Source organism: Eubalaena glacialis, chromosome 3, assembly GCF_028564815.1.
Source record: "Eubalaena glacialis isolate mEubGla1 chromosome 3, mEubGla1.1.hap2.+ XY, whole genome shotgun sequence".
NCBI classification, from domain to species: domain Eukaryota; kingdom Metazoa; phylum Chordata; class Mammalia; order Artiodactyla; family Balaenidae; genus Eubalaena; species Eubalaena glacialis.
In genome coordinates this window covers 5,659,117-5,673,250 of record NC_083718.1, presented here as the reverse complement: position 1 = coordinate 5,673,250, position 14,134 = coordinate 5,659,117, and the positions used below count along the sequence as shown (strand labels likewise).

The following is a 14,134-nucleotide window of genomic DNA, read 5'->3' as shown; positions in this document are numbered from 1 at the left end:
CCATCTGCATTTCCTCTTTGGAAAAATTTCCATTCAGTGCTTTTGCCCATTTTAAATTGGGTTTTGTTTGTTTTGTTTTTTGATGTTGAGTTATATAAGCTGTTTATATATGTTGGATATTAACCCCCTTTCAGTCATATCATATGCTTAGTGTTTGTAAGGAGTATATTTTCCATACTAATATTTTCTAATCATTATATCTAGGTTAATTATTCAGTGGGTAGGAAAGGGATGCACTAGAAAAGTTTACAGAATCTAGAAAGGCAATTACATAGGTGGGTCGTGATGAACAAGCAGAGAATACATAAGGGTGAGTAGCTTTTTATGAAAATCAAATGAAAAATAACAATAGCATTCTTTACAGAATGTATAGAAAAGCTCCACTCATCTAAATATTTTAATTTTAAATTGAGTATCAAGGGTGAATTCTACTGAACACTTAAAAAAGAGTTAATGCCTTTCCTTCCACAAGTATTCCAAAAATGTGAAGAGGAAGGAACTTTTTTTTTTTTTTTAATAAATTTATTTATTTATTTTTGGCTGTGTTGGGTCTTCGTTTCTCTGCGAGGGCTTTCTCTAGTTGTGGCAAGCAGGGGCCACTCTTCATCGCGGTGCGCAGGCCTCTCACTATCGCGGCCTCTCTTGTTGCGAAGCACAGGCTCTAGATGCGCAGGTTCAGTAGTTGTGGCTCACGGGCCCAGTTGCTCCACGGCATGTGGGATCTTCCCAGACCAGGGATCGAACCCTTGTCCCCTGCGTTGGCAGGAGGATTCTTAACCACTGTACCACAAGGGAAGTCCTGAAATATGTTTTAACATAATCCTACTTGATATGTAGACCGTAATACAGAAACTGTAAAATAGACAGGACTAGCACAGCTCTGGATTAAGACTGCCTGGTCCATAATCTTCTCCTACACTTGATAAAAATCACCTAGGGAAAGTTTCACTTAATTTCTCTTTGTCTCACTTTCTTCGTTGGTAACTATGAGATAATTATGCCTACTTTGAAGACGGAGTTTGGGGGTTTAAAAGAGATAAAAATTTTAAGGACAAGTCCTAGAACTGCTAATTAGATGTTGGATATTACTATAATTTATTTTATTCAATCCTAAAATTTTCATTAGATGAAATTTTATTAGTCTATGGAAGGAAATGTGAAGATGATTAATTTATTGATTCTATGCTTATTCTTCTTTTAGATGCATATGTAATATCTGAAGATAATATGAACAAAAACAACATACAATTAAAATGGAAACTTGGAAAAAAAGCTTTGTGCAAAAACAGTTGTTATTGAACTTGTATGTAATCCAGGATATACTACAAAAACATCAAGACAATCATTCTTAGCAATATGCTAGGAAGAAAGACTGTAATAGCCAGGATGTGAATAAAATAAGCGTGTTTACCCCGGTGTATGGGGTACACGTCCCTATTTCTTTCCATGTCTCATCACATTTTTTAAACTTTTTATTTTATATTGGAGCATAGTTGATTAACAATGTTGTGTTAGTTTCAGGTGTACAGCAAAGTGATTCAGTTATGCATATACATGTATCTATTCTTTTTCAAATTCTTTGAAAATTCATCATATTTTTTGTTGCTGTTGAAAACTGGATATTTTAGATAACATATGGTAATAAATATGAATTCTGAATCTTCCCCAATCAAGTGCTTGCTGCATTTGCTAACTTTTGATTCTTTGTTTCGTGACCAGCCTGGACTAGTTCTGTGGATTTTGATTCTTCCACAGTGCATAGATTTTGATGGCATTGCTCAGTTTTTTATTTTTCAGTCTGACTTCCTAGGAGTCATTCCTGAGTCAGCATAGCTCAGTAGTCAACCAATAATTGGTCAGAGGTTTTGCTTAAATATATTGACCAAGTAAGCATCCCACCTTTTGTCTCTGGAACTGCGTGGGGTCTGGGAAAATGCTTACAAAATTCAGGGAGTTTACAAGTCTGCTCCATATTTAGCCAAGGACTAGTGTCTCTCTGGTTTCCCTGATTGAGCAGTTGTGTGCATATCCATTGACTTCTGACCACTAGCAATAAGGGGCATCTTAGGGGGGCCCTTTGGGGCTGTCCCTTTCTCCAAATTGCTCTGTTAAATGTCTGGCTGGGCAGCCATTTTCCTACTTGCCCCAAACAGTATCATCTAGAGATGTTGGCCTTTCCAGATTGTTTCCCACTATCATCTCTGATGTATTCAACGGTGTCATTGGGCATGGATTTTTCCAAGCTCTGCTATGAAGTCGGTTCCCTCCAGGAGGGGAGTAGAGCTTCCAGTCTACTTGGCTTGCCCGCCCGCCCAGGGTAAAACTTCTGAGCCAGAGAGAGAGAGAGGAGCCAGGGAGCAGCCACTCATTTTTTACTGAATAAACATTTCTCAAGAATATACTCTTTGACCAGTTTCCAGAAACTGTAAATGCTGATTTTTTTTGCCCAATTTTATTTCTGCCTTGGGGGAGAGAATATATCAAGCTCCTCTCATAGACATGCTGAAAGTCCTTCCTAAATAAAATGATTTATGGGGCTTCCCTGGTGGCGCAGTGGTTGAGAATCTGCCTGCCAATGCAGGGGACACGGGTTCGCGCCCTGGTCTGGGAAGATCCCACATGCCGCGGAGCAACTGGGCCCGTGAGCCACAACTACTGAGCCTGCGCGTCTGGAGCCTGTGCTCCGCAACAAGAGAGGCCACGATAGTGAGAGGCCCGCGCACCGCGATGAAGAGTGGCCCCCGCTCGCCACAACTAGAGAAAGCCCTCGCAGAGAAACGAAGACCCAACACAGCCAAAAATAAATATAAAAATAAATTTTAAAATAAAGATTTATGAAATATAATTTGTTCAAAAATTTCAGGGAGCATTATTTGGCAAAATTATTCTTGACTAGATTTTCAAAATATTTACAAATACGAAACTATTAAGAAGGAACTTAATTCTTCATGCCACTTTAAAAGGAGTGTATAACTGTAAGATTGATGCTGTATTAAAATGAAGACTGATGACCTACACCTGGCTGTCCCTGAAACAGCAGACTTCCTGGTCAGCAAGTAGACAAGAAGGGGCTTCATCTCTCCCCCTCAGTGGTCCATTTCTGCACGCTTCAAACTCGGAACCTGAGTAAGTGCAACCACAAAGAAGTTGCACAGCTAGTATTGTGCTCAAATATCAAGTGATGAATTCAGAGCATTCATGTGAAAACATTGATCAGACATTATTTAGTTATTTCACACTACCCTGTGTGAACTTTGATATTTACCAAAAGGATTTCATTACACTGGCTTCCTGGTAGTGCACTGAATTCACAGTCATGCGCATAACTGTAAAGGAAAGCAGCCTTCAGACCAACACCATCACTGGTGGACCATTTTCAATTACACGCGACTGGGATAACTAGCATGTTGGTCTCAATTGTCCTTCTAATCTTATGGATTTCTACTGTGGGGGGACAAGGTAAGCTGAAAACATGAAAACAGCTCTGAATATTTATTTCCTCTCTCAAATGTGTGTGTTGGTTGTGTGTACATATATTTTGAAATGAATACATGGGTGAGAACATTGTGAAGGAAGGATCATCACTTTTATTTTTATGGAAATATTTTCTAATATGCAATTAAAGGAAAATAGAATTAAATAAATGTTCTCTGTTCTTTAAGTTATGAAGTGTAAATAGCCACCAAATACAAAATCTGGAGAGGAATTAAATGCTGAAAAATCTGCATATAATGAAGGCGAAAGAGTGAAGTACCAGTGTAATTCTGCATAAATTCTGCAATGCCACTGACCAGGAAAATTATCCCAAGAAAATTTGGACACCTTCAACGTGTTTGAATTTTCATTTTTGAATTTAAGATTTAAATATTATTAAAACCAAGAATTTCCTATTTCAATCTAATTATCACTTGCTAAAGAAAAATCTCTTATTTATTTATTATTTTTTATTAAAATATAGTTTGATGTACAATAGTATGTCACTTTCAGTTGTGCTACATAGTGATTTAACATTTGCTTACATTATGAAATGGTCACCATGATAAGTCTTAGTAACCATCTGTCCCCAAAGTTATTACAAAATTATCGATCATATTCTTTATGCTGTACATTACATCTTTGTGGCTTATTTATTTATAACAGGAAGTTTGTACCTCTTAATCCTCTTCAGCTATTTAACCCCTCCACCACGTTATTCCCCTCTGGAAACCACCTGTTTGTTCTGTGAGTCTGTTTTCCTTTCGTCTTGTTTGTTTCTTTGTTTGTCTTGCTTTTTAGATTTTATATGTAAGTGAGGTCATACAGTTTTTGTCTTTCTCTGTCTAACTTATTTCACTTAACATAATACCCTCCAGATCCATCCACATTGTCACAAATGGCAAGATTTTCATCTTTTTTTATGGCTGAGTAATATGCCATGATATGTACAAATACCACATCTTCTTTACCCATTCATCTATCTATCTATGGACACTTAGGTTGCTTCCAAATCCTGGCTATTGTAAATAATGATACTATGAACTTTGGGGTGCATATATCTTTTTGAATTAGTGTCTTATCTCTTTTAATAGACAGTAGAGTATATCCTTATTTTTATATGTAATAAAACTAGTGAAATATCAATAAATTATTTGCTTTTTCTGAGCTTTTCAACAAAGGTTGAAAATGAAAAAAAAATGTACATCACTTCTCCATTAACACCAAACACTATGTCTCACAATATTTAAAAAATTGTCACATTTTATTTCATGTTGAAATAAAATCCATCATATCCAAATAATTGCAAATGAAATCTCTAACAAGGTCTAGGCTATCTGATTAAACTAAAATGGGATTTTAGTCATGTGTTTTACTGTTTGATTTTCAGAAAGCATTTATTTTGCTGTTTTGTTGCTTGCTAATTTTTGCACATAGTTGAAGTTTTCTTTGGGCAGTGTCTCTTCAGTCCTAACATAATAAAAAATAGGAACTATAAAATTCTTCCCTTAAAAAGTTGCAAAACATTATCTCTACAGACTTGAAACTCATTCTAGTTTGTTTCTACTTTTATCATTGAGTTATAATCACAGGACAAGAGTTAACTAATGGGAAAAAAAAGAATTTTTCTCCAATAACAGACATGGCTTTGCCAATTAAAAATACTGACTTCTCTGGTTAGCCTACAGTAAGGGCTAGATCTTCACCACATCCTCACTGAAGAACTGTGTGTATGGGTGTATTTGATTTTTTTTTAACCTGTGTGTCTGGTATACGTTGTTTTAAACACCACTTAGAATTGACAGTAAGAGGGGATTTCTAAATGGGGAAAAAAGCAGAGGAAGATGAGTGTGAAATATAATCATATGCATGATTTTGACAACCCCTAATCCAGAAAAAGATACTCAAGCTTCAATCTAGTCTCCTGGAGAACCTTTAGTGAAGCTCTATCCGAAAGTTGTATAGATGTTAAATGACTTGTATGTTTGTGTTGCACTACTGTTTATATGCCTATTGAGAGACTGGCCAAAGAGTAAAAGCAACACTCTAAAGTAACACTTTTGTATAAGTCGAAAATTCTTCATGCTTTCACTAGTAAAATATTTATCAAACACTATGTGTTTCACATTGCATCATAAAGCTCAAAAGAATGAAAGCTCCATGTCTCTTTACAACTTAGTGTCCTATGAGGAAAGCAAACCATGTAAACAAATAGATTGCAAGATTGTGTGTGTGTGTGTGTGTGTGTATCCATGCACATCCTATAGGAAATATACTCACAAGGTTTTATCAGAAAGTAGGGACTTGAGAAATTATTTTCTACTTTTGCAGTGGGTAATTGGGTAAAGGAGACCGTGAAGAGAAGTTAATATTCAGAGCCAGCACCAGTGCTGATATGCACAATGCCTATTTGCTAAATGTTGAAGAATGAGCTTTGAAGCATGGGTAGAATAGGGACAATTGGAGGATAGAAGCAAAGTTATTATGGATAGCAAAGAATATGTAGGTGCTATATAGAAATGCATGGAAATCAAATACCATAATTTGAGGGGTGGACAAAGAATATCTGTGAAAGAATTATGGGAGGTACGACTCTCAATGTGTGAGGGGGGTCTTTTCTCAAAACTATCTAATGTAACATTTTTAAACACTTAGATAAGCAGCGTCAGGTTTCACAGGTGAAATACTACTGGAATTACTAGTTTCAAATATTGTGCAATGTTGAGAATTACCTCCAGATAAGTGGAAAGGGGGAATTTCCCTGGTTAACTAATTTGTGAGCCGAGTCTCTGTAAGTTTTTTTTTTTTTTTTTCCAAATAAGGAGAAAAAAAAAACTACTTCATCTTCACTGTACCAGGAAAAAACAGACAAGATAGAGACTTCAGGTGGAGACACCTAGGACTATGATTCAGACTAGAGAAAGGAGATGAATGGAGATGCCAGCATGCTGTGTAGACCAGTGAGGTCTCCTACTGTCCTACTCTGCTTGGTTCTTAACTCATTGTGTAAAATTTTCTTCTTGAAGATGCTACAAAACAGGTTATATTTTACATGACTCCAACATGTACATTTTACATTCATTGACAAGAGCCTCTTCAAATACTCTTGTACTCATAATTAGAGATCTTTCTTTGTTCTTAACTAATTAGTACAGTGGAAGGCATTAAGCTAAAGGAATTTAAGCTGGATGAAAGAAAACGATATCCATAAGACGATTAAAACATGATTTGATGATTCACAAATGTAGATTCATATTTAATACTTCAGTTTTGTTTTATCTTTCCCAGTGAGACATTGTGATTTTCCAAAAATAAACCATGGAATTTTATATGACGAAAAGAAATACAAGCCATTTTTCCCACTTCCTATTGGGAATTTTTTCTATTATTCCTGTGAATATAATTTTATGTCTCCTTCAAAATCCTTTTGGACTCGAATAACATGCACAGAGAGAGGATGGTCACCGACACCAAAGTGTCTCAGTGAGTAAACGCTTGATGTGGATGAATCATTCAGGAGAAGGATGTGGCAGATGGGGTCACGAGGTCTTGACAGTCACAGAGATCAGGGCTAGAGGAGCCAGCAGAGATGAGAGATGAGTCCTTCTCTTATTGAGAAGCCTTTTATGAGAACCAAATGAGGAATGAATATATGAACTTTCTTGTATTATCTAGAAGCATGTTGCATATTTTAATTTTAAAAGCTGATGATTAATATATTTCACTCCTAATATTTATTTCCTAATACTCATTTGGAATCAGCCTGGTCATATTTTTTCTTGAAAAAACAGTCATTTGCATATACATTCTCTTTTGAAATGTACCATTCTCTTGAATATTGCAAGGATCCCATAAGTTTTAGTATCTACACTTTTACATTTTCCATAAATCACTTCTTTTGCCCTTAAAATTATGTCTGTATTAACCCTTCAATAAATGTGAAGTGCATACTCAGGAGGTAATAAGTGTATTAAAAGAGAAAAACAATGGGGGAGCAGAATAAATGAGCCAACAAAGGAGATAATAATGTTTTTTCTGTAAGAAACATTTATGAGAATTAAGAGAAAAATAGATATATTAAGATATTGTTTATACCTAAAAACATTTATAAAAATAAAATATTTTATTATAAAAACCATAGAAAAACAGAATGAAAGGTTAATTTCCTCCTGTATATGAAATATATATGAAAAGTATATATTTCATCAATATAGTAGTATAATCTAAATTCTTTTAAAATTTTATTTTCATACTTAATTTTAGCTTTGAAATTTTTCCATTTAAAAACAAGATTGTAAAATGCAATTGTATTTTACTATTGTTTTACCACTTCCATCTGGTACATTGAACAACTTTTGGTCCCTAGGACTGTGTTTCTTTCCTTTCGTGGAAAACGGTCGTTCTACATCTTCAGGACAAACACACCTGGAAGGCGACACTGTTCAAATTGCCTGTGATAAAGGCTACAGCCTCCCAAATAATCAGAGCATCATTGCATGTACAGAAGGTGGCTGGTCCTCCCCTCCTGAATGCATATCCACCAGTAAGTAAAGTGCTGACTTCTTAGATCCTGGAATATGTCGTGATTTTTTAAAAAGAAATAAATCTATTGTCAGGTGTTAAATATAGATTTCACCACTTGCTTTTATCATTATACATTTGTTTTTTAGTTCCAATTGTCTCTGAATGATTGTACAAATAACAACTTGCCTGCCTACACAAATCAAATGTATGTAATAAAAAGAAATATTAGACAAGAATACAAACACTTGAAGATAGTACTTTATGTTAAAGTAACGCCCATTTATTGTTTACAGTACATTAAAATGGTCACGTTAGTTGAAAATAAACAACTACAAAAGTAGAATATTAAAGGGAAAAAATCCAATACCAGTTAAAATGTCTTAAAGCTAAGACAGTTTTTAATAATTAACCTTTTGTGTTAATATTAAATTCACATGCTTGATTCAATAAGCAATCAATTTCTATGTTTTAAAAATTTTGCACTTGTGAGAGTTATTTCTATTTGTCAGTGGTTTAAAATCTGGAAAACAATTCCTTTGGAAACTTTATAATATGGTGGCATCTCCCAGACCTGTGTGAACTCTTATAATTATCTTTCTAGCTTCCTGTAATCATTCTTAACTCTATGCCTGCACAGTTTAGCATTCAACCAGAGATTCAAGGAGACATAAAAACTTCTCTAGCTGTTTCTCATCATAACGCCCATTCTTTGTTACTCTGCCCTGTGAATTCTAGCCACCATGGCCTCCAAAATTCTTATCTTGCTCTTCTCAGAAAGACCACAGGACCCTGCCTGGCTTCTCCCTCCCTGGGAACTGGGACACTCACAGATATGCTTTGGGGTTTGGATTTTGTTTATCCGACTTTTCTTGACCATCACGGGCCTGCACTGCCTAGTTTCCAGTTTTCCGGAAATATATTTTTTACAGTTTTCTAACTTTTTAACCAGTGGGAGGGGATGCTGATACCAGCTACTCCATCTTGCCAAGAAGTGGAGTCTTCTGGTATGCTTTTTTAAAAAAACAATTATGTTATCAAAATTATTCCACATCTTCAATATTTAAACCTTTAGAAAACAGAGTCTTATTAAAGCAGCTTGAATGACAACAGTCTTTCAGTTACCAGTGAGGCCATGGTTTCTTTCAATTACAAAGGGCTTAAACATGACCAATATTTGCCAAAAAAAATAAAAGAATGAATTTATTGACATCGTATCTGAAATGTCCAGTGGTTGAACAGGGTTCATGATGTACAGGCTTCAGTTATGGTACAAATATTTTATTGTCTTCTCCATCTCTAGAACAAGCTCTCTTCTTTTTGTGGGGTGATGGCAACTGCCAGCCCAGCAATTGAATTTCAGAAGCCTGACAACTTCATCTGAGCAGTGGTAACCCACCCAAGCTGGGTCCTGAGTACATTTTGTAAGACCCCATTTGCCTTTGAACAATTCTGTTGTTTTGTGGCACAAAAAGCATCCCAGGTTTAATTCATACTCACCCTGACCCAGAACTGGAATCAGCCACATCTCCAATGAGTCCTAGTTCCTTTTAATGGGTAATAGTACTTAGAAACTAAGTAGCCAAAATTAACCTGCTTCAAAATTGAGTGTATTTTGCATTCAGACAAGAAGCATAGCAACTTATCTTTCAATCTCTCATCTGAAAATTGGCGCCTTCTCTTTCTGCCTGTTGCTAAATATTCCACGAATACAAGAGGACATTCTGAGTTTAGCAGAGTAAAAGCAGGAAGTCAAGGGTCTCCCAAGTGGAGGTACCCAGCAGAACACTGTGGATCCAAGGTCGGGTGGTGTATTCAGAACACCGTGGAGAGTCAATGACGTTCCAGGGCAACTGGACTCCAGCACCGGTTCTGAGAAACGTTACCTTTGTGTCCATGAGTAAATGACCACCTATTTGAGCTAAGGTTGCTCATCGGTAAAATGAGAATGTTAAACCAATAGGCCCCTCCCACTGCTCTCTCATTAACAATGACTAAAACCTGAAAGATTTTTCTTTATTTAAATCTCTAAGCTTTTCCCACCTGTGGTGGAAGCTCATATTTTATACCAACTGTGTTAGATTTATTGACAAATATTTAGTGAGAAATGGCTTTTTTAAAAAGGAGGATTCAAGTGGCAATGGAGGAAATAAAAAAGACTGGATAATGAAATAGTGGAGAGAGATACAGGAAGATGAAAAACTAGTTAAGAGGACTATGAAGAAAGAATAGAGAAAAAGAAATAAATATCTAGAACAAGGGTTCTAAACCTTTCCTGAAGTTCGCACACCTTTTGTTCCCCAAAATAGGCTGTGGAAATGCTGACAAAATCATTAATCCTTTCATTAAATTAATCATGATACATGCATTTAAATTTTGTGGCAATAATAACAACATTGTAAATCACATGTATTGGGTTTTCTCTTAATGCCATTGCCTTAGAAAGAAAGCACATTTTTGAAAATCATATCATTTGTATTTAAGCAGCTTCGTGCCTTTATTAGAACCTGCAAAAGTGAAGAAAACCGTGTCTCACACTAACACTTTCTTAAATATAGCAAATAAATTTTCAAGGAAGCCCTTTCATCATATCAAACTCTTTTCAAATACCACTGATTTTCTTGCAGTAACAAATTATCTTTGGTTTTATTTTCTTAGCATAGTAAGGTCACTACCAGTGCAGGCAGTCAACATGAAGCAATATTAGCTTACCCTCCAAAACAGGTACCTGCATTCAGTTACTCAAGTTATGTAAATGACAGCCCCTGAAGTTATATAAAACAAAATATGTACAAAATATGCAGCCCTGGTACAATAATCAGTCTATTACATCTATCTATCTGACCATTTATACATATACATATATATATACACATATCTACATATATATGTAGATATAGTGATTTCTCTCTTATGGTAATTTTCATAAGTTCAGACAAACAAAAACTATTTTATGAATTGTTTCTACTTTATGTATCAATGTTACCAACTTGCAAGTTCATCTTAAGGACTACATTTGACATTTTCTATACTCTGTCGCATCCTCTTTTTACTATAACTTTTTATATTATTTGATAAAAACAACTTGATGCTTATTTTTATCATCAGATCACAATACTACGTTTGAACAGTATTATTTTGGCCATTTGTTGAGTTATTAAATGTTCATAGACATCTCTAAAGTGTTCTATCAGTTTTCAGTTCTTGGACTCCCAATTATTTAAAATTAGGAGACCACTGTATCTGCTCTACCTGCTAATTTACCTCTTCTTTATTTATTGATACACAATTGTATGTAACTTAAGAATACGTTTCTGAAAAAATTTTCAAAAATGAACAAAGTCTAAAATTCTGAAGTTTCTGCTATTTTAGTGAAAGTCATATGGGCTTCAGGGATCAAAATGATTTTCAGTATAGCTCCCATATTCTTGCTGAAAAGGTCAGAGGTCATTTGTGATCATGTGTGATGCTATCTTTATAGGCTATAATTAAATTGATAGAGTATTTAAAGGCAAACTTTAAAACCAATTTATCTAATTGTAAAACGCTAAACAATGATGCTTCACAATTTGTTTGTCATTGTATTGGTTTCCTATGGCTGCTGTAACAGATTGCCACAAACTTGGTGGCTTAAAACAACACAAATCTATTTTCTTACAGTTCTGGAGCCCAGAAATCCAAAACCAGTTTCTCTGGGCTAAAAGTCAAGGTGTAAGCAGGGCTGGCTTCTCCTGGTACCTCTGGGGAAGACTCTGTTTCCATACTTTTTCCAGCTGCCAGAGGCCACCTGCTTTCCTTGGTTTACGGCCCCTTCTTCCATCTTCAAAGCCAGTAGTTTAACATCTTCAAATATTTTTCTCCCTGTCCCTCTCTCTCCACCATCACATCATCTTCTGTATGACTTTGACCCCTCCTGCATCCCTCTTATGAGGACCATTGTGATTACATCAGGCCCACCTGGATAACCCAGGAAAACTGCCCCATCTCCAGATCCTCAACTGGATCACAGCTGCAAAATTCTTTTGCCGTTTGTAATGTTCACGGGTTCTGGGGATTAGAATGTGGACATCTTTGGGGGCCACTGTTCAGCCTACCACAGTCATTTACAATAAAAACAATGAGTATATGAACCCACAGAATCCTACTCCTTAACAACTCAAGGAATGGAAAGTCTACCTGAGTAAAAACCTGGCCTCAGAGGAGCTATCCACAGCCTCATTTTCCCTGTTCTCATTGTCCTGTCTCAACATATCCCAAACTTCAAGAGACAACTGCTTTACTATTTATTATGTAGTATTTGGTTCCCCAGTTACGAATTCAGTGCCACTTCTGATCTGATACAGGACCTGGTCTGAGACTCGAGCTAAGTGAATTCTGACCACTAAGAAGTCCAAACCAGTGTAAAAACTTAAGCAAGGGGTCCAGTTTATTGCAAATCACCCATAATTCTTTATAGGGAATTATTAAATTACTGAATCAAATTTCTCTTTTGCAAACCAAAACTCTACTGGCAAGAGTTCTTTGCTTGCTTTTTCAAGAACAACACAGTTATTTATGATTTGCCTTACTCTATGTAAAATATTTTATATAGTTTCCTAGAATATTTTCTTTGAGACTTTATAGCTAGTTTATTTTTAACAAACTAAAAATGTGGACTGCAAGGATAATTCTAAGCTGTAGTTTTCCTGGCATGAGGCTTACTTTTTTCTTTTTATAGTCGTATTCATTGATTTATCATGAAAAATTTTAACAAATACTTATATTTTCCATGGTTTTTTTTTCAGAAAAATGTTTAAAAACTGATATTGTAGTTGGCAATGGGTTTTTGTCTGAATCAGAATATGCTTATCCCATAAATAGAGAAACACAATATAAATGTAAACCAGGATATGCAACAGCAGATGGAAAAACGTCAGGGACAGTTCAGTGTTTGCAAGGTGGATGGTCAATTCAACCAATTTGTATTAGTAAGTAATTTTGTATTTTCCTATGCATTTTTCTGAACCTGCAACATGAAAGTTTACTTCAGCTATTTTTTTTCCTTCTTCAGGGATTAGGTAACACCATATAAAATGATGTCAAACTCGTTTTAAAAAAATGTATTAATAAAGTACATTATACTCCTATGCCAGATTGATTTAACTTCCTTGGTTATGTTTTTCCATCTCTTCAAAGGAGATAATCCTTCTCTTGAGTTTATTTTTTTTCCTAGAAGAAATGCCATTATTTTAAAAATGGAAAGAAAACTAATTAGGTTTACAGAGCTTCAGGCACAGCTTAATTTACCTGAGACTAAGATCTTTATGAACTTATCTTCACCATTTTCGAATTCTCAATCTCCTGTAGTTGATTTCTTGTTCCTTTTAATACAAGTTGTGAGTCTAGGGAATAAGCTGCATCCGCGGTGCAGTGTTCAAAGGACGCTAATACTAAGCTCTTTTCAATCCATAATCTGATGCTGCAGAGAAGGAACAGGTCTAGAAATTCTTATAATTTGTGAATATTTGAGAGGTATGGGTGGGTGGCAGGCTCTTGTTTCTGGGAAACTTACACCCAATGGATTTCTGATTTTTATAGTTTTTCTTAGGGAAAAAAAAGTGCTAAATCTGTACTCTTTAATCAAGTTAAGAGGCATGGAAAAAATCTTAAATTTGGTAGGATTTGAAGTTATACAGGGATATTTTATTCTCTTTCTTAATGCAGACTTCCTAAAATTGATGTCGTAAGCTTATTATTATCTAAGTTTTACTCAGTCATATTTTCAGAAACTTCAGCTTCTACCTCTACTATATCTTCTTCTACTTCTTATCCTTTCTTTTAATTTCTGTTCTTTTCATAGATTCTTAGTAAAGAAGAGGTATAAAATCTTTTCTTATAATATCCTCAGTTTATGGAGTTCTAAAAGCCAAGTGTGTATTCTTTACTTTTACTAAAATTAAGAAGAATAATCTATCGCAAACTACACTACTACAGAAGAGAAAATTCTTTCTATTAGTATATGTACTTATGTATCTGAATACAACTCTTTCGGATACTTACTGCATTATTATTTAACTGTAACTGAAAATCTATCTGAACACATAAACACAGAAACTGTTATTCCGGAGTCTGGAAAAAAATTTTTTTCTGTCGCTTCCCC

General features: G+C 35.3%; 1 protein-coding gene across 1 annotated transcript in view; it reads left to right on the top strand.

Annotated features, from left to right (window-relative positions):
- Positions 1-3,404: 3,404 nt before the first annotated feature.
- CFHR5 (complement factor H related 5) overlaps positions 3,405-14,134 on the top strand; it is a 32,289-nt gene continuing 21,559 nt past the window's right edge. The window contains exons 1-3 of the mRNA XM_061187276.1: positions 3,405-3,463; positions 6,767-6,957; positions 7,841-8,017. Of these exons, the coding sequence (XP_061043259.1) occupies positions 3,405-3,463; positions 6,767-6,957; positions 7,841-8,017 (427 nt within the window). The remainder of the gene's footprint in view (positions 3,464-6,766; positions 6,958-7,840; positions 8,018-14,134) is intronic.